General features: G+C 40.8%; 1 protein-coding gene across 2 annotated transcripts in view; it reads right to left on the bottom strand.

Annotated features, from left to right (window-relative positions):
- Pbx3 (PBX homeobox 3) overlaps positions 1 to 23,421 on the bottom strand; it is a 188,248-nt gene extending 164,827 nt beyond the window's left edge. For both annotated transcript variants that reach the window (XM_026778707.1, XM_026778708.1), the window contains exons 1-2: positions 23,151 to 23,421; positions 22,238 to 22,311 (exon numbers count right to left, since the gene is read on the bottom strand). In XM_026778707.1, the coding sequence (XP_026634508.1) occupies positions 22,238 to 22,311; positions 23,151 to 23,350 (274 nt within the window). In that variant the 5' untranslated portion in view covers positions 23,351 to 23,421. The remainder of the gene's footprint in view (positions 1 to 22,237; positions 22,312 to 23,150) is intronic.
- Positions 23,422 to 26,956: the final 3,535 nt, after the last annotated feature.

The raw sequence follows: 26,956 nt of genomic DNA, 5'->3' as shown, positions 1-26,956 counted from the left end.
AGAAAGAAAGAAAGAAAGAAAGAAAGGAAGGAAGGAAGGAAGGAAGGAAGGAAGGAAGGAAGGAAGGAAGGAAGGAAGGAAGGAAGGAAGAAAGACTATGAAGAACTCAGAGCAAATTCTAAATGTATCTCACCTCACATACACTCCCAGTGCTCAAAGGTGGTCCACAGACCTAAGACAGTAGTAGCCTTTTTGTCACTGTGTTGATATTTCCATTGATGAGGCACAAAGCAAAAATGGACAGAATAGTTGGTGCCTTAGCACAAGGCAAAGCACCACACTCCACTAACAGTGACCGAAGTCTGTGTCACTAGCTTTACAATTTAAACCAGGGGGTAGAGGGGCAACTTGACCCCTTCAGAATGACCTTGATGAAACTAACAATTATCAACTATGACTTGAGTAAATGTCTAATATTCTGGGACTTTCCAAAGTCCTACAAAGGCACAAGCATACCTGTGAGTTTTGAGCTCAAATCACTCACTCAGAAAGAATGGCTGACAGACTGTGGAGACTAAGGCTTAGAGATTTAGGAAGACAATTTTTTCAAAAAAGTATCAGGCTTACCTGAAAAAATTGAATGGCAATGACAAAACACAAAATTTCAAGCAAATATTAGATTTTTGAAACACCCATCACCGTGTGACAGATTTTTAACTCTTAAAAGTTTTTGTTAGGTGTCTCAGGGTGTCACTAAGTGGTAGAGAAGATGCCTGATGCACATATATGCATGAGGCCCTGAATTTTACCCCCAACAATGAAATAAAGTTTTTAAATTTTGTGATAATTTTGTAAATTTTGTGATAATACTGACAAATATAATTTTTTGATAAGGTATAATGAATTAGTAATGTTTTTCAGATGCTTAAGACATGATGTGACAGTCCTACACAGGTAGAAGGAACAAAGTGCGAATTAGTCAGGGAGTATCAAGTGCCTATAATCCCAGAACTTCAGAAGCAGAGGCAGATTGCCACATCGAGGCCAGCCAGGGCTGTGGGGAGACCATCAGCTGTATAAGATCGGACAACAGAAGTAGAAATGAAAATCTATCCATCCTCTAGTAAGCCTGACAATGAAGAAAATTGCAAAACTGTAAACAATGCCACTCTTCATGCGATCTTCTTTTGCTTTATTAGTTTCAAAAAAGAACATTTGGGATATCATATTATGAGCAGATAATTGTAATGTTATTTATGCTTGTATGCAATGGATGAAGAAACTAAAATATTTTAATTTGTTTCTCTCTCTCTCTCTCTCTCTCTCTCTCTCTCTTTCTCTCTCTCTCTGTTCTTCTCCCCTTCTCCCCTTTCCCCTCCATGACCCACTAAATAAACAGCCAGCTTCACTCTGCATGGCGCTCCTATCCATGTCTCTGTCTCTCGCCTACCACGTGGCTCCCTGCCCGGGACCAGCCACCTTCAGAGACCTGTGGCGTGGTCTCATGCCATCTGTATCTCCTCGTGACTGGCTTCCCCATCGAGGTTTCTCATCCACCACAAGGCTCCCTGCCTGGGACTCGTGGCCTGCTGCAGCCACTCGGGGAACTGTGACATCCCTGCCTGGGACTGGCTGCTCTCAGGACCCACTCACTGCCTGCTGCCGGCTGCCTGTCGCCACTTCGGGGACGTGTGGCGTGGTCTCATGGCCCGCTGCCAACTGCAGCCACTTAGGGATTCGCAGCATTTTACTTTTACCAGTACACCACAGCACCAAGCAACGTAAGAGTTGCCAATATGATAAACTGCCAGGGAACTTCTGGTAACCAGGCAGAAACCGATAGTACCATCATCGCCACCACCACCATTGTCATCATTATTATCCAGTCAACGTAGCTGGAAAGTGGGTATGGTGGCACACCCCTTTAATTCCAGCATTCTAGAAGCAGAGGCAAGAGGATCTCTGAAAGTGTGAGAACTTCCTGGTCTACACAGCAAGTTCTAGGCTGGGAAGGACTACATAGCAAAACCTCATTCAAACAACAACAATAAGAAAACAAAATAAAACAAAAAACCCTGCCCAATGAGTCCTTAAACAAGTCAAATTCAGATCTCCTCCTCACCCCACACTCTTACTTCCACCTTGATCTCACTGCCGGCCGGCTCTTCCCACTCAGGTTCAGTTCCATTTTCTCAGTTCTCCCCTATACAGTCAAATATTCACTAGGTTCAAAAATCACTAGTGCTATAAAGATGAGCACACCTTTGATGGTAGTAAATCTAGCAGGTCCAAGAAGAGAGCTTTATAAATTGGGACAAACGATTTAAAAAAAAAAAAATGAAAGGGAGGAACTGAGGGAGTAAAGAAGGAGAAAGAAAGTGGGGGAGGGGAAGAAGGGAAAAGGGAAGGAGGTAACTGAGCAATATTTGCCCAGCATGCATTGAGCCTTGGGTTCCATCCCTAGCACCAAATCAAAGCTCCCACCTGGGGTAGGAGCACTCTAGTAACCTCAGCCTTCAGGAGGTGGAGGCGGGAAAATCAGAAGTTCAAGCTCACCTGTAGTACACATTCAAGACCAGGTCAGCCTGGGCTACATGAGACTGTGTCAAAAAAGAACAAAACAGAAAGCAGAACCTAAAATCCGGTGTTTGTCTCCAGGAAAGATTTGGGTTTTCTGTTTGTTTGTTTGTTTAGTAGGTTTTTCGAGACAGGGTTTCCCTGTAGCTTCGGAGCATATTCCGGAACTAGCTCTGTAGACCAGGCTGGCGTCGAACTCACTGCCTGCCTCTGCCCAGAGATTTGTTAATGATGTTCTAGATGTCTATTAGCTCCCTGAAATTCTACTCAAACCTTTCTAAGTATACACACTTTTCTTTTTTTTTTTTTTTAGTTTTTTCCGAGACAGGGTTTCTCTGTAGCTTTGGAGCCTGTCCTGGCACTAGCTCTTGTAGACCAGGCTGGCCTCGAACTCACAGAGATCCACCTGCCTCTGCCTCCCGAGTGCTGGGATTAAAGGCGTGCGCCACCACCGCCCGGCGCACACACTTTTCTAGAAATACAGACACTGACCGTCAGGGTGGGCAGATTTATTGATGACAGCAAAGAAGAAAACCAAGAACATCTGAATTACATTTTTAGCAACTAAGAAGGAAAAGGAATAAAATATTCACCAAATAGTTGTGATCATTTCATCTTAATAGTTTCCATGAAGCAAAATCCTCGGCAATGAGTCTAACGGTTCTGACTAGACTGACCCCTCCCTAAACCACAAGGCTGCTGTAATTACCACCTACACTCCCCACACACTCTAGTCCCCGCACTGGTCTTCAGAACAGCCGTTCAGAAATCCATCATCCCCATGGCTCTAGAGAACAAATATTTAGTGTTTTCTTGGGGGGGGGGGCAGGCAAACTCTTCCAAATTGCTCTAACAGTTACAGCTAACAAAGCAGGATCATGATTTCCTGTGCCTTTCACCTGATAAGTCACAAACCTGAACAATCAGTCACCTTTGAAGATAATTATTTAATTTAACATTAACTTAAACAGAGATTTCTGCAGTTTATAGATTGAAAACTTAGCTACAAAACAGTACAGTGTAAAATGAATATAAATCAATCATTATGACAGATGAACTTATTTGAGAGTCAAAATGAACAAAATACTCTATGTCAGCAAAATGTCTCTTGTCAAAATCTACTCTTTAAGATTCATTATTGGGGGCTGGAGAGAAGGCTCAGTGGTTAAGAGCATTGAACCAGAGGACCCAGGTTCAGTTCCCAGCACCCACATAGCAGCTGACAACTGTCTATAATTCCAAGATGTGACACCTTCACACAGACACACATGCATGCCAAACACCAATGGGCATAAAATAAGAATAAATACATTATTATTTAAAACAAGATTTAATTATCATGTACTAAAACAAATATCCCTTCCAACTCTACAGAGAAACATGTCTTACATCATAATTCAAAACTTCCTTTTGGGGACATAAATTTGCCTACCTCTGAAATATATTGCTTTATCATACTTAGATTTAAAGCAAAAACTTTAAAGGGTAAATTAAAGCACCATTAAGTTTGTTACTAGTTTTCAACACAGAAGTTTTTCTTTTAGAATATTACCACTAATAATAATAATGGCAGCCAGGTGGTGGTGGTGCACACCTTTAATCCCACCACTCAGGAGGGTAAGGTAGGTGGATCTTTGAGTTCGAGACCAGCCTGGTCTACAAGAGCTATTTCAAGGACAGGCTCCAAAGCTATAGAGAAACTCTGTCTCTAATAATAATAATAATAACAACAACAACAATGGCAACAGTTATATATAAATTACTTTTATAGTTTATATACTGGGTGGTGGTGACACACGCCTTTAATCCCAGCACTTGGGAGGCAGAGGCAGGCAGATCTCTGTGAGTTTGAGGCCAGCCTGGTCTGTAGTGCAAGTTCCAACACAGCCAGGGCAACACAGAGAAACCCTGTCTCGAAAAACCATAGATAGATAGATAGATAGATAGATAGATAGATAGATAGATAGATAGATAGATAGATAGATAGATAGATAGATAATTTACATACAAATTATTTAAGAGATAGGTAAGCAACTTTGGCAGTCTTCCCATATTTACTGTGGTTGATAAAAATAAGATATATTTCTAAATGAAAGATGTCTTACTTAGGATTTCTACTGCTGTGATGAAACACCATGGACCAAAGGCAGCCTGGAGAGGAAAGCGTTGATTTCTGCTTCACTTCTAGGTAACAGTCCATCACTGAGAAAGTTAAGGCAAGAAATCAAGGCAGGAACTAAAGCAGAAGCCATGGACAAACACTACTTACCAACTTGCTTAACTGGCTTTCTTATGCACCCAGTACTACCTACCCAGGGGTGGCACTGTCCTCATTGGGCTGGGCCCTCCCACATCAGTCAAATCAAGAAAATGCCTCACAGACTAGCCTACATACTAGTATTATGGAGTCATTTTCTCAATTAAGAATCCCCTTTCCCAGGTACATCTAGTTTTGTATCAAGTTGACAAAAACCAGCCAGCACAAAGAATTAGAAAATTACAGTACAGATTCAATGTGTTCAGCAGTGTGTGTGTGTGTGTGTGTGTGTACAGAGAGAGAGAGAGAGAGAGAGAGAGAGAGAGAGAGAGAGAGAGAGAGAAAGAAAGAAAATAAAAAGACCTTAGCTTCTAAATCCTTAGTTCCTTAGAGAATGAGAGTGAAAAAGAAAAAAAAAAGCCCTCTATACCTAAATGAATCTTTATAGCATACTACTTATAAGTATTAATTTAAGCCAATTTTATCTAATTATGAATGTTAATGACTCAGAAAACATCAAGATTTACCAATTATTGACAAGAACAAGCCCCTCAAAGTAGAGTAAGTGAGAACTCTCCTATTCTTTCCATTAGCTCATGTACCACTCTTTCCTCCATCCTCTAACCCAGACAAACCCCCTCTCATCGCTGGCTACCTCAGTAAACACTTAAGACTGCACATGTAATACCTGGAAGTACACAAACAAAAAGAATAGGGTTAGCTGAGAACAGCATCATAAAACCCTGGTTTTAAAAAGATGAAACTTTCTTCACTTGTCTATTTCTAAAGCATCCCTTTTCAGAAGACTTACAGGATACAGGATAAAGAATACTGTGAAACACAAGAAGACAAGATAACTTGTATCCCTTGCACTCACCTCCACTCAGCTAGCTTCTCGGCACTAACACAGCTTGGGATGACACCCTTGGGTATTAGGAAGGGTTTAGTATGTCCATCTTTATAAGCTAAATTCTTCAAAACATAAACAGAAGCAAGTTTAAATGATGCCATTTAGAAATTTTGTGACCGAGCGCAGTGTTAATGCCTAGTGTTTCTGAAGCCTCTATAAAAACACCTTTGATGGGGGCTGGAGAGATGGCTCAGAGGTTAAGAGCATTGCCTGCTCTTACAAAGGTCCTGAGTTCAATTCCCAGCAACCACATGGTGGCTCACAACCATCTGTAATGAGGTCTGGTGCCCTCCTCTGGCCTGCACCACAGACAGAATATTGTATACATAATAAATAAATAAATATTTTTTTAAAAAAACACACCTTTGATCCCAGCATTCAGAGGGCAGAGGCGGATCTCTGTGAATCTAAAGCCAGGCTGGTCCATGCAGTAAATTTCAGCCTAGGCAGGACTACATAGTGAGACCCTGACTCAAAATAAATAAATAAGTAAACCTAGCATCACCAAATTATCAAACAATTCAGAGGATTCTAAACTGCAGCCTGCACAGCCCCTTCAGTCCCACGCCTAGCACGCAGGCTGAGATCACAGACCATCTTGACAACCAACAGAGAGGAATAGTGACTTTTCTGTTTGCTTTTGAACCATCATAGGATCATATATAGAGTTCTAAAAATAAAATATAAAATAGTATTAACTTTACCAAAACTGTCCCTGAAAAACACTGCAAACCATCAGCAAAGGCAACTCTACGCAATGATGTAAGACCATAATAATCCAGGGTTCTCAGAGCCATTTTCAAATCTTAAAAGCTTTACCCAGGGAAATGTGCAGTGTATTTCTAAGCAAAAACTGAAACTTTTTGCAAAACAATGTTTTTCTTAGAGCATGTAGTTCCCCCAAAGGCGATAAACTCTTTATTCCTGCTCTGTGCCTTAAGACAGAATCTGCTTTTATCCCTCAGCAAGATATGAACCAGCTACTAGCCTGACAATGCCAAGAACCATGACAAAATGGATTATTAATGAGAAACTGAACTCCAGAACTCTATTAATTTATGTCTTCCTGTCGGATCCAAAAGATATATCAGCCTTCTCACTCAAAAGAAAAAAATGCCAACACTGTACTTTGTTTTAAAGTTCTCCGCAGATGAAGAATTCATTATCCAAAGTACAGTTCTGTTATTTCAGGCTTTCTTGTAGAATAAAGAATCTTTATCAAATGGTTAAGAAAGCTGCTGACAAGTGCGAGTACCTTGCAAAATATATTTACGTCAGACATTCACTGAGGAAAAACAGGGGAGGAGCAGGGAAAACGGTGAAAGTCCCTGTAGCACTCTTGTCCCACCCTGTCCTAGCAGTCTCTAGGATACTGGGCTCTTTTCATTCCTATGATAACACCGTATGCAGTATTAACACAACTGTGTGCTTGTGTGCTTTTTTAATTCTTAGTTATACTAATTATTCTGACGTGAAGGGAAATGATCTAACACAGGAAGAGAAGAATGTGTGATTTCTTTATGAATAAACAACAATGTTCAAATGACATAAAATATCCTTTAAAGCTTTCATAAAAAATCCATCTAATCTATGCTTATCATAATATTTATGAAATAAAAAAACAGAGAGGAAAAATTGCTATAATGTGCTCTGTGTGACCTCTGCTTTCTACAGAGAATGAAAACAGTCTTTTGCTTTTCAATCCCCATCAAAGTGGAGTAAAAGGAGGACCGGCGTTCCCGTGCTCACTGCCATTAATCACTGCTTTCTTCAAGCAAGTGCGTATTAATTTCTGTCATCCCAAACATCATCGAGTATTGTTACGGCACCGTTCACTCCTCATTCACCACCAGTTGTTACCAGTTTCCCTACACTGAGCAGAGACAGGGTGAATCGTGTGGATTTCAGTGTGAGAGGCCTTTATCCCTGGGGTGCTGACACCAATTAAGCCATTTCAAGAAGAAATGAGAACAGGCCCAACCCTTCCATGTAACAAGAGCTTGCACCTAGCTTTGGCAGGTTGCCATTTTCTCTGGCTTCACACTATAGAAATACTCTTCTCCACATCTTTCTGAATGATTCAGACTGTTTTCACGGAATCAGTAACAATATCTTTTTGTTCATTCTGCAAGTCCAGACGTAATGCCCAACACAACCTCATACAAAAGCCCCTGATAATCCCGATGGTAATCCAGAAAGACGGTGCTGTGACTGTAGAATCATCTGAGTCGGGGTCAGAAATGAAAGCATGCGCTCCTCTAATCCCAGGACTAAATTTTTAACAGGCATTCCAAACAAAAACAGGCTCCAAAAGCTACTGCTCTCCTCAAACTGGGCTAACCGAAGATACAACATTTTATCCCACTGGCTCCATTTCAGCACAGTACTGTCTAAGAATTCATACACACAAGAATATAAACCGGATATACTTGCAGTAGAATCAGCACAGTTTGTGTCCAATTTAAAGAAGATTATAGCCAAACACTCTATTGACATTTGCTTAAAGACCACACTTTACAAAGGGTTACTAAGTCAAAAACAATCTGTGCAAGAAAACTTAATTAATATCATTTTTGCATCACTAAATACAGAGATCCATCAAATTCTTTCACAATATTGTTGATTTTTGACTGCTTTAGATCTAATCATTCTCCTTGTTTTAGACACTTACATCTGCTTTTAGGTTTTTATGGCTGCCTGTTGGCAGGCAGCAAAGTGGAGCTGTCGATGCTACTGCAGAATAATGCAAGGTTTGTTATGAATTAAATATTAGAAACCTTAACACAGCGGCCAATAAGAATTATTTGCCTTATTAAAGCAGCAGAAGACGCTGATTAAATTTTCATTGCATTGCAGTCTTTTTCCCATTTCTACTTTCAATTCATCATTCTAATGTATGAAAGGCTCGCCGAATAATGGCAGGGGGACTTAATTTCTGGAATGCAAATATAGCAAAGAAAATACCATAAATACCCGCCCAGAAAACATTAAACAGTCAGTTCTAATTAAGTGAATACTAGCTAAGTAAATATTCTCTTAAAGGGAAAAAAATAACTCAAATGTCAAGAATTCCAGAAGGAAAGCACGATTACCTATATCACAGATATGGACAGATACATACTGTGGGTAGACTGGATCTTGGGCTAACTGGCACCTCTCACATCCTTCTTAGGCCCTAAAGCATTCTGAAGGAAGGGACGATCGTGATTATACACAGCTTTGCACAATTTCTGAATTTAATTTTCACAAGAAAAAAAAAAAGACAAGGATATAAAGCGCAATGTGCACAATGTAGCACTCAACCAGAACAGCGGCCGGCATTCCTGAATCCCTACATTATGTTTCAAATGTACGTTTACTGCCGCAAATATATTTAGGGAATAAACTGCTCCTACAAAAATACCATAATCGCAGTCCTATACTGAAGGTTGTTCACGTTCCTGCCTTAATGTGAGGGAGAAAATGAACTTCAAGTATCCATTTCCCCTAGAGAAAATCTCTTCCTTGAAACTCTGCAACTAATGAAATGGGGATCTATAAATAGCAGCATCATTACCATGAGAGCCTCTGCTCGGGACCGTCTCTGCAGCTGACCCTCTTTATACTAATAACTACCAGGCTTCAGTCTCATTCCTCTGTAGGGTGATCAATATCGGGACAGTTAAAAATGTGATGGAAATTTAACCCAAAGAAATGGTATTCACTTAACAAGTTTCCTAGGAACACACAACCTGCCTGTACTTTCTGTCTTGCTGCCTCGACTTCACTAAGAAGGTGAGGCTCTGGTTATTGTTGTTGTTGTTGCTGTTGTTGGAGTCATTACTAACTGAGATGAGCAGGGCTCTGAGGCCGTTCCTCTAATGGTATAGAGATGTGCACCCTGACAAGACAAAAGCCGTAACACACCTGAAATGCTCCCTGCTGACTCTCTCTCGATGAACTCATTAAAATGGTTACTCTATTCCAAATATTATCCACTGAAGCATTACTGTGGTAAACTCTTGCTTAAATTGCCGAATACAGCAATGGATAAAAATCGGGGAGCATGTAATCAGTAAATGTAATGATTTGGAACAACATTTTACTCTTATTCAAAATACAATAGTTTCAAATGTGATAAATTAGTCTAAAAAGTTAACCAATGTTTACTATCACCACTTATTGTAAATTAGGCCATAATAAAGAACACATAAAGAATCTGGGGAAAACAGAAACTATTTATTAGATATCTATAGAATACACTACCACAATATAATTTATTGGCACTGAAATGCTAATGTTGTGCTTCATTCGTGGTAAACGTTGTTATTTTCACATCTCCTCCATATAAAGAGCCCAATTGTTCACTAATTTCAACTCTTAAAATAAATATGATAAAATGGTCCAGTGGGTGGATGAGTTTAAGGCCTTTTATTCTCAGTGACAAAATTATTGATGACAACATATCATAAATGGCACTTTCCCATATACACATGTCACAAGAAAATGTAAAATATTAGTACAGCTGCACATGTAGAACATTTACTTTTTAAATGAAAATATAATATTTCAACATTAAACACAATCTAGATTAATCAAGAAAATATATGTGAATTCAAAGATGACATCAGATTTCATACATGCTTCACGTCATATGAGGTATACTTGTATGTACTATATGCACAGAAAAAAGTAATTGGCCTAATTTAGATACAAAGATTCATCGTGGCACCAGATACACGTTATCACACTCCATTCACTAATGTTCATGTTTACCAAATTATACCATTCAAACCACGAAACAGTCCAGAAAAAATTTATGACTTCAAACGTACTACAGACAGAAGAATTCTGTACTGACAGAAAATCTAAGAATACTATGCTATGCTGAATATAGTCATTTTATAAATTCCACAAAGTAATCCGTTTACTGTGTGTAGCTCTGGTATTTCACTCTTCCTCTCTGACTTTATTAAAAATAAGTAAACAACAAAATAGTATTCCCCTAACATATGAAGCATGAAAGGAAATGATGTTTAAAAGTTAAATTATCACAAAGCAAATGATCACACTTGGTGCCTGGGCAACTCAAATTCACATCAGACACAAGTTGGGAGTTTGTGCTTCCCTTTTTATTATTATTACTATTAACAGGTGCTGACATGGACGTTAGAATAGAAAGTAAACTTCCAGGGCCCTAAAATATCTTCTTTTGTGTTGCTGTCTCATTTCAACGATCTCCATGTACAACAAACTGTGCGGCACAAGCAGTTCAGATAGGTGGGAATGAGAAAGTTGCAGAGTTAAATAAAGTAGATTTGTAAATGGCTGGATCCTTACAGCAACTCCAGGTCTTGTTCTGAGGCAGCGGCTGGAGCAGAGCTGCTAGGCGGCACTTGACAGCAGCCCTGCTCCCACAATTGCAGCCCTCAAATCCAATCAATCCTTGCTCTTTGCATTTCAAGCAGCTCCTGGCTGCCACTGCCTGAAGATAACTATTTTACCACCTCTGTCATGCCTAATTAACAAGTCAGATGTACAATTTAGAAATTTTGCAATTAACCTGCTAAAATATTGCTGGAGGATGCTAATTGTTATGCCAGTTGCCATAAAAGCTCATTTGCATAACTTATGTGTGAAAAACAATTATGAGCCGCGTTCACAGACGCGGTCCACAAACTGCTCCTAGCTACGGATGAGAGGGCCACAAAAACACTTAATTCATTGCCCACAAAATTATGTTCCCCCTTTTCTTAAACAGCATCTGTTTTGTAAAGCCATATTCATAGAAAATCCCCAAATCAACAATTAGAAGCATATGTAAATGTGCGATTACAGTTCTTTTTCTTTCATTGACAACTTCTCCTTTTTTGCTCGCATGAGGAGCAGGGGATGATATGATAAATGCCTCACTGTTCCAATTCCCTTGCACAACAAATAGGAAGTACATTTGGCAGTGCCAGTGCCGCTGCCAGCCCACCAGCCAGGAGGAAGCCATTCTGCTCGCTCTATCTAGCCACCACAGCACTATCACCAGGGGCCACTTTGACAACAGAGAAGCGAAAGTCAATTGTTTCTTCCGTGAATAGGCTTCTGTTCTCCAGCATATATTTACCGAGGCATTTAGGGCAGATTTTTGCCATTAGACTGAAGTCTGTAGAACATGGTTGTCTACAAATATTTACACTGGTGCTGACCAAAGCTCTGCTGCCACTCACTGTCACTTCATCCCTGAACAAATTTTTTAAGCTCAGGTTTTGCCATTTGGATATCCATATCCACCACTTTCTGTCCCCAAGTAGGAAGGCTCCACCTGTACTCCTGGAGCAGAAGAAACCTGGGATGACACTCACTATGGGGCCAGTGGTAGAGTAGTTAACCTTTCTCCTCTGTAAGGTGAAATGTGTTTGGTGGTTGTTTGAGGTTTAAGAAAAAACATGTCATGTGTACTATAGAATTTTTCCATATATATATATACATATATATATATAATTTAATTTTCAGAATGTAACTTGTCTTATTAGAGGAAACGTACATAAATCAGTCAGCACATAGACTGGCATATGCACAGTGGTCAGTGAATGGGAATGAGGTAGCCATCTATACTGTTATCCACATGAGACAAACAGAACCTCTGAAGGGATAGGCCTTGCTTTTCTATAAAATTATAACTAAGGACAAAGAGATTCAGAAACCCCATGGTTTGGCCATCAGTCTAACATTTACAATGGAAGGAAAAACATTACAGGAACAAGTCAGCCTTTTACACACTACAGTGGTTGACAGCTACTTTCTTGTATTTAGAAAAACAAATGTTTTTATTTCTAAAATAATTCACTCACTGAGTAACAGCAAAATATATACTTTAAAATCTTCATTTTCAGAGAAAAACAAAGTACTCATGATTGATTTTGGTTCTAGAAAAAATCACTTTAAATATCAAGCCAATATTCTGTAAAATATTAGAAATTTAACACAATAATCAATCATAAAAAAAACATAAGAAAATCAGCAAGAAAAAGATGAAGTTGATTTACTGTCAAAACTCAACATTGTTGGCCTGATCACACTGAAGTAGAACTACTATCTTCACTAAAACAAAATTGTAAATAAGAACACAGCTCAATGGCTGGACAGTTGCTTAGCATGTGGAACCCCAGGGAAACACCCCCAGCACCTGGGGGGGGGGCACAAATCTAGGTAAATCAAAATCAATTCATGCAATACATTGACAAAATATAATTTATATTCACAGACCCATCATTTCATTTTCAGGCGCTCAGTGTCCATCATTTATCAAAGTCCAAAGGTTGTGGACGTAGATGTCAGGGAGCTCCTGAGGCCTTCCCTAGCACTGTGCCAAGGCTCTAACAAGTGCCAAGCTGGAACACACGCAGACAAGTCAACACCCACACCCCACCCACAGTTAAAAGATTCCTTCCTTTTTTTAACACTATTCTAACAAAGAAATACAGTAAGAAAAACTGGAGGGTTTTCACTTATTTGAATAACAAGTGAAAACCCTAAAACTATCTTCCCTGTATGTTATTACCAACTGTGTCCCTGGGTTTTATAGTGACAGCCCTGTGCTATAATTTCTGAGAAAACCTCTCCATAAAGCTCCATAAACCCAACCATTGCTGTAATGTATCGCCTTATTCTAGCACACAATCATTTCAAACACAACTTTTCATGTTAGTATAATTTGTTCAAAAATGGTAATAAATACATCCATGATGCCAGAGAAATCATTGTACAATCTATTGTAGCTTGTTCTTAGCAGGGCTGACAGTTAATCCTACACCCAAGATCTGGCAGAAAAGAAAAACAAAATATTTCAATTTTTCCTGATTTAATTAAAGATGTTCATTATACCCACACCTTTTAATGGACCAACACTTCCAATCAACATTATAAATAACCTGGACCAACTACAGGGTGATGTCTGTGGACAATTATCACAAACTAAAACATGGACGGCTGTCAGTTGGTGGCAGAGTTCTTGCTTTCATAATAAATATAAAATCAATTTCCTGCGCTAGTTCCCATTCCAAGTTGAAAATGATATATCTGACTATGAATTCCAACTACCTTCATCGGTAGTTTCTTTCTTTCTTTCTTTCTTTTTTTTTAAGGGGAGGTGAGGAAGCAAGAAAAACAAAGTTATAAGACTGTCAAAGTCACTTCTCCCTCACTGAGGACACCTGCATAGTAAAGGAGATGTACTTATCAAGCTGCCAATTCAACTTTTCTGAAATGCAGTGATTGACTTGCTCCATTAACTGCCATGTACCTAAAAGTCTTCCAAAAAGCTTTATTTACAAGGCTTAGTGACCTGAAAGCTTGTCAAAAGTCTTTTGTTTAAATAATAATATGAAATTTCAAAGCATTTTTTCTCCCTGTTTCAAGAGGAAATAACTTCACATGTTTAAAATAAAATCTTATAAGCAATCAAGAGACTAATGAGGAGTCTGAAAAGAGACAAAAATCTAAAGTAACCAAGTATTTCATAAGGAAAAAAAGTAGCTAATGTGTTATTTACTAAGTCCTCATCCCCCAGAAATATCAAGAGGACTGACTCTGCCCAAAGGTTCTCATCTTCAGGGCTGTGTGCATCTATCTTCCTGACACCCAGCAACATTAGCAGGCATCACATGCCCACCCATACCCAAGGAGATGCAAGCCCATAGTGTACATGCAAAGCAGATGTGGTGACTAAATAATCCACATGGCTCTGGGAAGCCATGGCTGGTTGGGTCTAGACATGATGGAATTCAGACTCTAGGACTAAGTCCCAGTACAAACTCCTCACCCAAACAGTCCCATCTAACCCAACCCAGGGATCTGCAGTTAGTCAGCAGTGTGCGGTTCCATCAAAGCAAGAAGATGCTCGTGTTTGAAGAGACCTTGGCTTATTCTGTCCTCCGCTGTCCCAACCCCTTTAGTCCATGCATTCATTTTCTGACAAAATAACAGAAAATCACAAAATAGCTTTATAGAGCAAAATTCAAATGACTGACTTTAGCCACAATTCAGTAAAACCAGAATAAAGTAAGAAATTTCATTTTCAACATGAAAATCAAATACGGTAATCTTACATGTCAATACACAATAAAATACAATCCACAGGTTATGTTGTAAAGGGCAAAGTTTAACCACTAATTAATTTTATTGGTTCAGCTTCTATGAATTCAAGTCAGAATCTTAAAGCTCGTTTAACATAGTCTCCTGAAGCCAAATTGAACAACTTTCTTCCCTCTCAAGTAAACTTTCTTGTGAAATTCAGTTTAGTGCTGACATTGGACACAATGTTTACACTTACAAAGAAGTAAGTGATAACAATTCACTAGCCATGTTGCTAATGTCATTTCAGGAAAAAGAAACTAAATGACCAAATTCTTAATTTCAAACAGAATGTAAAACGAAAATTTCATATTACATTTAAATAATTGTGGTGGGAGAGGAAGTCCAATATTCCAGAACCTTCTCTAGAGCCTTCAATCAATTTTATTTATATGCAAAACCAAAAGAAACTCGGGTGGGGAGGGTAGAAAAAACAAAACACATACCAAAAAAAAAAAAAAAAACCCACAAAGCTCCTCCCGATGCTAAAGCTCTCAATTTACTGACAGGCAAATGGCTTCATGCTGCCACTTAATCTCATTTCTTGCATAATGCCCTCTAATTAGCATATCAAAGTGAATTAATACTTCTAGGGCATTAGCAATGGGGAAATCTGCTCCAGGCTCACAATAGCAGTTAAGAGAGAGCCAAGAAATCCTCAAAAACACCACAAACCACTTTGCATTGCAAAACTGTTCAATTTATTTATCCTCTCTCTCTAAACACTTTTACCGCACACTGTTTTACTACTGTTCACCAAACAAAATGATAATTGCCAAAGTTACCAGCATCTGTAATGCCTGTTTAGAATCTTAATTTAGATTATGCTGCAGATAATTCTTATATGCAACCATTTGTTCTATTATAAATGTTAATATAGAGACAGTGGAAATGTTGACATTCTCAATCAGTTAATTTGAATTTGAAATAAAAATTTATGGGATTTTAAAATTTATGATTTTTTTTAATGTAAAAAGCCACCTGCTGGATACTGATGCCTATGAAATATGCTTTGAAAACTGATTTACCACATAAAACAAAACAAAACAAAATCATTTTGCACTAACATATGTTGGCATCTCCTAAATAATGGTTTAAAGATCAGGAGAAAGCATCTGCATTAAAAGGAGTACACTGTATACCAAAAACTCTTAATATGATCACACAAAAAGGGCTACTACTCAAAACACCTTATCACTCTTAAAATACTTAGGGTGAAAGCAAGCAAATATAAAACTTTAAATAGTATGTTTATCCATAATTACTTTGTTTCAGTAGTAATTGTTACTATGTAGAGAGTAAATAAAAAAATGCTATGCTTATTGAATTTAGCACATTCTATCAAATCAACTTCTTTACTAGATAATACACTTTATTCAGATTCAATGCACAAGCAAGCTACACTTTACACTAAAAACTATAATCATCTTTTATGTTTAGGTCATGTCTATTAAAAAGGTAATAAGGGATTCTAACTGAAAGTCCGCTTACAAAGAACATCGTTAAAATCAAGATTTTAAGACTGAAATTTGTTTTCTAATATGTTCTGTGTCTGAAGGCATTAGAGATGGCATATTTTTCTCAGTGCTCACTCAAGCATTACTTCTTAATTTATTCCCTAATATAGCACTATTACCTAGCTACAACAGCAATTTGTTTCACCAACTTCTATAACTTTGTAAAGAAAAGAAAACGTGGCAAACAGAACTAAAAGCACCACTGACTTAGACTCTACTATATGCTGCGATGCAAATGAGTCTCTTCACACCTCTGAAATGGTCAATAACAGGAGAGCAGGTACTTGGGAAAGGTCAGCATGAGAGGGAGATGTGCGTCTCTGTCAGCTACTACCTCACTCATGCTGATCACACTGATAAAGGGCTAAAGCACAAGCCTGCTGAGAAAACAAATAAAACATTATTCTCATAGTGTCAATATTGAAATAAAAAATATCTAAAAATTCTTCACATATACTTGAATATGGAAAAAATAGTCTAAACTTATTTAACTTGATATGTTAGTGCTGACGTGTCAAGTATTTATTTTGAATAAATACAATGTGGTATCAATGTAAAACAAAGTGATAACTTACGTGGTTCAGAAAATTCAGTTTCAGTTCTTAAAGACCCACTACATAAAATATAATTTCATCCTACAGCATGCTCCTATATACTACCAAAATAAAAATAAACTAAATAAGACGTTAACTAAAATCTTGTTTTGCATTATAAAGTTTATAAACTAAAATCTAAAACTACAAACAAAATTAATTAAAGGAAAATCATTAGTATAAAAAAACATAGTTCTATGTCATAAAAAATGGGTGAATTTGTATGTTTTGGAGGCAAGTTGGGGTCTCCATTACCAAAAGAATAATATATTTCTGATTTAGAATAATCAAAAGCTATGTGAATTAATAAAAGTAACATGGTAGAGTCCCAAATAAAATGTCAAAACTACACAAACCTATAATGAGGCTCACTGAAAATAAAACTAAGGCACAAAAGACTTACTTGCACAGATCAAGTTAGTATTGACAACAGGCTTCAATATATTTTTATTGAAAAGAAAAAAAAGGCTAAAAAATATCATCCCATTTTAAAGGTATATCTGCATGATACTTCAGACCAGAAAGTTCTAAAACAGCTTGGCAATGACAATTTTTCCAGGTTTCCTACCAACAGATTATGTATATTAATGTTTAAGAATGAAAGAGGAGGAAGAAAAGTCAGACATATGTCATTCTTTTACAGCCTTCAAAACGTCCTACAAAATCTTCAGTCAACAATATAAATCTATATAGAGAAAAAATTGTCAAAATATTCTAAAATGGCTTTTAGGGAAATATATTGATAAAGCAATATATTATGACATTTATAACATATACTGACTTTGTATTTTTTCTGTTTAATCATTCAGTATTCCCAACATAAACAAACCATAATGTCTATCTAAAATTGATATAAAATTTGAACTACTAAAGGCCATTACTATTTGAATCGCAAAAATTTTAGGATGGTAGGAGTAACAAAGAAAACAAGATTGGCCAATCGTTGCCACTGTTGAAGGTAAGCAAAGTTCTCTTCTTTCTACACATAATACATACACACACACACACATACATATATATGCACACAAATATATATTGTTTATATGTGTGTATAATATATAAAGTAAGAGAGAGAAAGAGTTGTTGTGGTCCATAATAAAAAACTCTTAGAAGCTGGAAAACAGTCTCACTGAAATAGAAATGCTATAATATATATGTGTAATAATGCACTTGTTTCCAAAACTTTGGAGCAAATATTAATTATACTGGATATAGTGCAAGATCAACAAAATATACAGTAAATACAGAACGACTGAGACTCAAAATAACAATTTTCTTATTTCTTTGCTAAATGTTTATTTGATGGTTGATCTGATTTTTATATATTGAAAATTAAATGAATAACACAATGCTGTTTAATAAAAAAAAATGTAGCAAATGTTTACATGAAAGTCTTAAAAAAGAACAGGCCAGAAAAAGATGCAAATGAAACACTAAAAATGTAAGGAAGAATTAAATGAAAGGGTTAACTAAGAGTGTTGCCCTGTTCTCTGAAAGCTGTTCACACTTGTAGCAATAAAGATAAAAGGTTTAATCTATCATATGTTAAATGGGTGCAAAAACTCATGTGCAAACTACATTCTTATCCTAGTTCTGATGCCTAAAATTCTTATGACTTTCTCAAGATGGATTCTTTTAAAAGTATAGCGTTTAATAGTCATTTTCTTCTCAAACATAAAAAATCCTTCAAGCAGCCCAACCAGCCAAGCAGACCTTTCTCTTCCCCTGCGGACACCTCCTGCAGTAGAGAAGTTCATTAAGTTTTATGATCTTCCCAAGTCAGTCCTGCTTATAAGCCTCACAAAGCCTACAAATCTGGCAAACCATCAGTCTGCCATTAGACATTACTAGTAAATGAACACTATTTAGGGTTTGTGGTGGTAATGAATCAGAGTTTGGTTGGCAGCTATCAACAATGTGTATTTTAACCTAGCATTATAAAAGGAAAAGGTTATGTTGGTTTTTAAAAATATACACTCTCTTTATACAATTCTATTATTCAGCTTATGTACTAAATTGCTAGATTAATATATATTAAAATTTTTCTTTGAAAAAAATGTTTCCTTCATTTGAATTCTCATAATTAAAGGTCTTATATAAAAAAATGCAGATTTTTGAAGATACATTGCTTCACAAAAGAAGCACTTCATAGTCAAGATTAAGGAAGTCAAAAATAGGTAGGAAAAATATACTAACAAAAGAATGGAGATGAGCAGGCCTCACTGCATTAGAGATGTTTAAGAAGCGATGCATGATCACATAGCCTAAAGAAAATCCCAGCCATCAACTGCTATTTTCCTTGTTTCCATAGTTTAAAACAGTTATATGTCTTGATTTTTAAAGCCTGTAACTTTTTGGCTGCTTCTAAAATGTATAAATGTCACAAGTCAACAATGAAAAATGCTTCTGCCCTAAAATAACTGTATGATAAAATTTACAATAAATACATTTAAAAAAACAGAATCATCTTATAGTAAAAGTATACGCTCCTTACCTCTGAACAAGAAAATAATATAATTGTGGCAGATTGCCCATTTATCTGTCAGAAGGGGAAAAGAATGCCTTTTCATATTTGGTAGGGGGGAAATAAGGTGTTTTCCAAACTAAGTCCCCTGTGTGCATCGAAACTGGCAGTATTCACTGCCTGGTCAGAAACCTAAAAATCTACTGGCAGTTCTAGCAATACATGAAATTGTTTTTAATGATTTTGTCTTATTTTAAAAGAAAAGAAAAAGACAACCAAAATCACATCACCCACTGAAGAGGCAGTTCCCACCTACCCACCCCTCTAGTTCTCAACTTGTCCTCTCCTCCCCTCCATTATGCAGAATAGAGTCATCACATAGTTCTGGTTTATAGTCACAAAAGACTGGATGAACTTTCTCTAGGTAATTGCTCTGTAGCTGTTATGATAATAAATTAATAATATGATTTAAAGTAAAAGTATTAAGTAGCAAATGTATATTCCCTAACTCTTATTCTCTAAGTTCATAATGTCTCTAAAGCAGGGCTGCAGAAGCAGACAGGGGTAGGCCCTGGAATGTGCTGCCCGGCTTTCTCTGCTTTGGTAACACTAAAGTCTACACAGCTGTTTTATTTCAAGTTGAGGCCTCTGAGTCTAGCGATCCTGTCTCTTAAAACTGGTTTGGGACCATGAGGCAGAGCTGTGGGTAGTGGGGAGAATGGAGAAGAGAAAGAGAGCTTCACCCCCATCAATCACCCAGTACTTAAATCCCATCCCTCTCAGCCCAGAGAGGTTAGCAGGAGGATACCTCAGCCCAGATAGCTGCCTTCGCTCTGTCAGTTGCTGGCTTTTCATAAAAGAGATAACCTGCAAACTTGGGTCGCAGGCCATTGCACAAAAAGAGGATCTAATTTACAAGTTATCACTGAAAGCCCCAGAAACAATTTTCATAACAAAAATTTCTTTTGTCTGCTCCTATCTGCTTCTTAAATAGCGATAGCGCTACCAAAGCTCCCCGACCACCATCCCAGACTCTGAAAAGACTTGTTTCTTTTTCTTAACTCACCTTTGACATGCTGTTGACTAGCTTTCCTTTCAGAATGCTGTAACTAAGCCCTATGCAAATAAGCAACTAGAAGACTAACACTTCTTAATTGAATTCCTCCTGCTGATAAGTAAGCATCCAAACATAAAATGCTGTGTGGTTCTGTGTAGTTAGGCTAAAACTTTAAAGAGGCAAAAAAATAAATAAATAAGCATAAATCATAAGAATGGGATTCTTGCTAGAGTATTAATTCCCTCTCTTTATCATATAAAGATGAATCAATCTTAATATTCACAACATAGTCAATATTCCAGTGTGTAGCTGTCAGCAAAAATGGAGTGATAGCAAGAAAACCCTCAGAAATTAAACAACATAATATACTAAGAATTATATACTTTTATTCTCCAAAATTAAAAGCCTTCAAGATTCAGTGCTGGATATCTTTAAATCATCTACCATCTTAAATCACAAGGTACTCTAAAGGTAGCTAAAAAATCAACATACAATAAGTCAATAATTTAAAATGATTGTGGTTTTCTGAATGTAAGGTATATCACCAAAGAAATTATCATAAAAAGCCATGGCATAAATGAAAAGCAAATAAGGTTTTCAATATTTACTAATAATTATAGTTTAGCATACATACATTAAGAGAACCATCATCTTCTCTGCATTACTTTTAGAAATATGAACAGTACCTGTTTAAACAGAGTATAACTCAACTACCAGCCTAACAATTCTAGGCAGTGTGCTATTTTATTTGTAAACTCAATTTAAACAGAGTCAAACATTTAACCATTAAAACAGAATCAGTTATAAATACAAAATACTGGACTTGACTGTTTCTTCTTTCCCTTAACTTACAAAAGGGCAACTTTAAAAAGCAATACACCCAACACATACAACAATAAATAATCAATAGTAAAGCTTGATGAAGGGAGTTGCTTGCCATATACAGGAAAGATAGCTAAATGCAAACTAAAGCATGTGAATTATATCCGTACTTCCACTTCAGCTTTACCATTAAGTCAAAAGCAAAAATACCTTAAATAGAAAAAGTCTGACAAGAAAGTTAAACTAAAATGAACTGCAAAAAAATTCCCTAATAATGTATCTGCAATTTTCATTCCAGCATGTCTGCAAAACCTATCATCTAAACCTATCATCTCATCTACTCCTGCCTTGAACATCAAAATTGTTTCATCTGCATCTGTGGACATTTTTCTTTATATATATTGCAACAGTTACAAGTGTTACAGTTGCAAGATAGAGAATTTAATATAAGTACTAATAGGTGTGATACATTGTATATGCCTAAGCACATCATTTTCCTTCCTGGATTCTTAAAAAGTAATCTCTCCGACTAAAACCCTAAATCTGATGTGCTACTGAGGTTTGTTCAGTTGTGTCTTCTACCAGTAGAACCAAAGCTTAAAGCTGCTTAAGTAAAACAAAGTTCTGGTGATGCCTCTCCGGGGCACCTGGTCCCTGGCAGTCTCCCATTGCTCCTTTTAAAAACTGCTACACAAACAAGGCAAAAAGAGATAGGCGAGGGCAGCTGGCTAGAGCCCCCTCTCTGACTGCACTCAGGGGCTGCCGATAAGGACTTGTGACCCAGCCCCATTCGCGCGCACACTTCATTTTGCACCAAAGCAGAATTGAGAAATAAACTCCAGATTTATTGCTGTTTTTTCTCAAGATCTGGAGGTGGGAAGCAGAGAATGATCAAAGATGGCGGTGCCCAAAAGCAGCAGCTCTCAACTGGAGAGTCGAAGGAGTAGATCTGACCCCACTTCGGGGGTCTCCAGGCCCACTGCGGGCAGAAGTCTTACCTGTTTTCTCTTTGATCTCACACAAGACGCTGAAGAGCGCCGGTTTCATTCTGTGACAGTTCAGAGCATGTTTCCTAAAAGAAACAAACAAAAAATAGCAAAACACATAGGTATTAGCATCACCTATTGGAATAATATGGCGCCTTCCTAAGTTAGACCCAAGATTTAAAACCGGGCCCCGGTGTGGGAAAGCTCTTTGGAACCACGGGAAGTCAACAAAAACTCAAGTTGACTAGTTCGCGATTGGAGGCAAGCTCTAGCGGTGAGAGCTCCAGCCCGAAAGCAGCGCGACCCATCTGCTGGGCCGACAGCAGCCTCGGCGAACGCAGGGACGGCCAGTGTTGGTGGCTCCGCTCCGGGGTCTGCGGCGGGGACCCCAGGGACCAGACCGACACGGAGGGGAACCCCATGCCCGAGCTACGAGAGGGGAGCGGGCGCGGAGGCCGGCCGCCACCAGCTAATCGGCGGTTGACAGCTCCGCAAAGTTTGCAAAGCGGCCCTCCCTCCTAGAGAACTTGGCGCTCTGCTCGGGGACCTGCGGGGGAGCAGCCGGTCACCCCAAATCCGAGCGAGCGGAGTGGACGCCGTGAGTCTGGGCAGGCGGAGAAAGTTGCACTTTTCTGCGGCACGGCCCGGACCCGGCTGGGACGCGGAGCGCAAAGAAGTGCGGGCGGGAGGTTTAAATCCGAGGAGGGGGCCGGGCAGCAGAGCACGGAAGAAGCACGGACCGAGGCTGTCCCGAGCAGGGAGAGCAACTTTGCCCGCGCGATGGGGGACACGGCGAATGCCCGGCAGGCCCGGGCAGGCGGAGAAAGTTCCCGCCCGCCACTGGGGCCCCGGTCCAGGGAGCCACCCGGGACCCGAGCCCGGCTCCCGTAAACACACAAAAGATGCTTAATGAGACGACACCAACTTTGCTTGCGCCTCGTCCAAGCTCTGGTCCGTGATGGTCATGATCTGGTGGAGGATGTCGCCGATGTCCTGCTTCCTGCCGTCGCCGTCCGCCCCTTCGTGGCCGTGAGGGGGAGGCGGCAGAGCCATGCCCCCCTGGACCGAGTGGCCGGCTAGGTTCACCCCGGCCAGAGTCTGCAGCATCCTGGATTGATCGTCCATCCCGCCGCGCGCGGGCGGGAGCGGGCGGCGGCGACGGAGGCGAAGGCTGAGGCGGCGGCGGCGGCGGCGAGAGAGGAGAAGAAAGAGGGGGAGGGGGAGGGGGAGGCGGCCGCGCGCTCCCCGCCCGCGCGGGAGGGGGCGGCCCGGCCCGGCGAGGCCCGCGACTGAGGGGACGCGGACCGGCGTCCGACTCTGGCTTCCGCCGCGGCGGAGACTGAAGACAGCGGCGGGCGGAAGCGGCGCCCTCGCCGGCGCTAGCGGAGGCGGAGGCGGCGGAGCCCGCTGCCCTCACGCGGCCGCCGCGCCGCCTCCTCAGCGCCCCGAGCCGCGCAGGGCGACCCCGCGCAACTTGGTCCTCAGTGCCAGCCGAGTTGCCGGGACGCCGCGGCCGCCGCCACTGCCACCCGCGCCAGCCTGAACGGTCCCCTCCCTCAGCCGCCCTCCGCCGCCGCCGCCGCCGGCTCAACCGGGCGGGATCCAAGCACCGGCGGCCCCGGGGGAGGGAGCGGCGGCGGCGGCGGTGGAGGAGGAGGCCGACGGGCTGGCCGCGGGGAGAGAGAGGGGCGGAGGAGGAAAGTTTGGGAGCGGGCGGGTCGACGCAGCGGGGGCGCGGAGACCGGTGGAGGGCCCCGGCGGGCCGCACGCCGGGCGGACAGCAGATTGATGAGGCGGGAGAAGTCGCCGCCGCCACCTCCGGAGCCGCGCACCCAGCCAGCAGCCGCGGCGGACAGGGCTCGAAGGCCGCTCGGCTGAGGGATTGACAGGCTGCCAGTGCCACTCACTCACTGCGGCCCCGGCGCCCGGGGGGGGAGGGGCGGGGTGAGCTGGGGGGCGGGGGAGCGCTCCGGTTGCCCCGCCCCTGGGGGCGGTGCCTGTGTTCATTGGACCTTGCGCCTCCCGCCGCCGTCCCTGGCCCCGCCCCTGGGACGGGGACCGTCCTCTCCGGCCTCGGTGGAGGGGCACCTGAGAGTAAGCCCGGGAATCCCACGCCTCGTCGCGCCCGCACTCCACAGTTAGACAGCCCTGGCGTGCAAAGTGTTGCCCCGGCTCCGGCTCCTTTCCTACTATTAACAGCAGAGAAGTTAGGAGTGGTATATGGGGACGGGATAGTCTCCCCAAAGCCAACTGCGCGGTCCGCCCTGGCGTGAGATGAGCTTCACGCCTCGGACAGTGCCTGCTACACTTTCCCGCTCTTCCTATCAAGAGGTGGTACCCTCAGGGCACAAGGCCGCGAGCCCGGGGCCAATCGCGTTGCGCTCAGCACCGAACGAGGCGGGACAGAGGCAAGACAGGGTTGTCCCAATTGGAGCGTTCGAAAGTCCTGAGCTGAGACCGGGAAAGAGGGTCCCAAAGCCCCGCCCCTCCCGCGGTAGCTATAGTAACCTAGAAGGCAGTGCTAGGAGTTGGCGCCGGAGCTGGGGCTTTGAGCTGTCAGTCAAAGAGTGACCATTTAGACGGGGAGCCTGTGATCTTGCATGGACAGACCCCTTTCCTGAAGGGGTCACAGAGGGAAATGTCACAGGGAAACACGTCGGCTGGAGAGAAAGTGAAGTCCAGGACTAATTTCTAAGCTAACTGCACTTTGCACACTCTACAAGTCCTCGTGATCCCGGGCCTACTCTGGCAGGTGTGCAGAATGTGCGGAGCAAGCTGTTAGTCTCACAGACAAGTTTGTTTAGAAATGAATTGGACTTCTCTTTTCAACTTACCCCTTCAGCAGGAGTCGACTCCAGCTACAATCCACGTACCTGGAACAACTCTTCATCCCTTACGCTTCTGCCCATGAGAGGCTTAAAAGGTGTTGGACTCTGGACCTACACCTCTGGTGGAGTCTTGAGGTTGCTCTCGACTTTATCCCTCAGGCTGGGGGTTCAACGTGGTCTCATTTTAGATTCATGGAGATCACCCTAGAGTAGGTCTTAAACTAGGTGATTCTGAGTCTAAACGGTCCTTCCTCAGACTCAATAAGCCAGCTTACCTGAAACTAAAAATAGTGGCGTGAGGAGATGAAAAATGGCTGTTACTCCACAGGGTTGAATGTAGGACAAGCAGTTCTTTAAATGCCAGATGGAGTCTTGGAATAAAGCAGGCTACTCAGTTCCAGGTTCTTTCCTTCGTATGTTGAGTGTGCTTTTAAATACTCCCCGCTGCAAAGATAGCAGCCAAGCTCACGGGCCAGGCAAGCTCCAAGCCTTACCAACTGCACAGCTGCGGAGGAAGGAGTTCCAGACAATCCACCCTGCTTAAGTCCAAAGAGCCTCCTTTCAGTTCATTAATATTCCCTGCTCTTCTATGTGTCAAGTTGCTGATTCTTCAAGCCCTCATTAGGAGTTACAGTCATCGTTGATTGGATTTTCTCTGCTCTAAACTTGCTATTCAATTTGTCACCAAATCCTTACACCTTTTATTTATTTATTTATTTATCTATTTATTTATTTATTTGCATAAAGGAGCGAGAGCAAGCAGACAACTTTTTCTGATTCTCCATGCAGACGATGTAAAACTAACAGAGTTTTGTCTGAAAGAGCCTGTAAGCTCTCAGATTCCTTCCAGCTCTAAAATTCAATGATCCTGTTAGTCACTGCTAGGCCTCCTTCCTGCCCTCCTTCTAGGCTCATAATCTTGACTAATCAGTCATGAGGATGAGGCTAATTAGCAATGGGGATTTATGGTTATTCCTAGCCCACTCCAAACAGTGAGTTATATAAGCAAAGCAACGTATATAAAAATGTAAATAAAATTAGAGAAACACTTAAGCAAATAAAGACAATTGGGAACTATGGACTATGTAAACAAACTAGAACATAAAAACATAAATTAGAATTAAGAAAACACTTAAGCAAATGCCAGCAATTAGGAATAAAACAAACTTGTTAAATGCCTAACGTGTACAGCTAGGTTATGGCACATACCTCTAAATCGGTGGTCATTTGGTGGTATGGAAAATTGATACTCCTGCAGTGAAATCAGAGTGGCCTTTTGCTTAGGAGGCTTCCCGTTTGATTATTATTAATATGATAAGCAATAAGCCTCAGTAGGTCCTAGCAGGGCTTCATTCACAGGCTCACTGGCAACTGTAGTTGAAGTAAAGTATAAATCTTTTCTTAAGATTATTATTATTTTATGTGTGTGGGTGTTTTGTCTGCATGTATGTCTGCTCAGCACATGCATGCCTGGTGTCCGCGGAGGCCAGAGGAGCGCATCAGATTCCCTTGGGACTGGAATTAAAAACAACTTTCAGCTGCCTTGTGGATGCCAGGAATCAAAACAGGTCCTTTGGAAGAGCAGCCAAGACTGACCAACACGGAGCCATCTCTAGCCAGCTTCCTCTTTCTCCCCTCCCCACCTCTCTCTTGCTGTTGCTGCTGCTGTGGATGTTGTCTGTTTTGATTTTTAACATAGGACATTATGTATATTTTGGATTGGCTTGAATTCATTTTGTAGCTAAGGATAACCCTGATCTTCCTGCCTCTACCATTCAGAATGCTAATATTACGAAATATATACCTGTGTTATGTTCTGTTAGGGATGGAACCAAGCATTATGCATGCTAAGCAAGCCATCTACCAGCTGAGCTACACCCTGGCCCCTGGTATTGGAGGTTCC

This window comes from Microtus ochrogaster, chromosome 4, assembly GCF_000317375.1.
Source record: "Microtus ochrogaster isolate Prairie Vole_2 chromosome 4, MicOch1.0, whole genome shotgun sequence".
Lineage (NCBI taxonomy): Eukaryota > Metazoa > Chordata > Mammalia > Rodentia > Cricetidae > Microtus > Microtus ochrogaster.
This window is presented reverse-complemented; position numbering and strand designations above follow the sequence as displayed.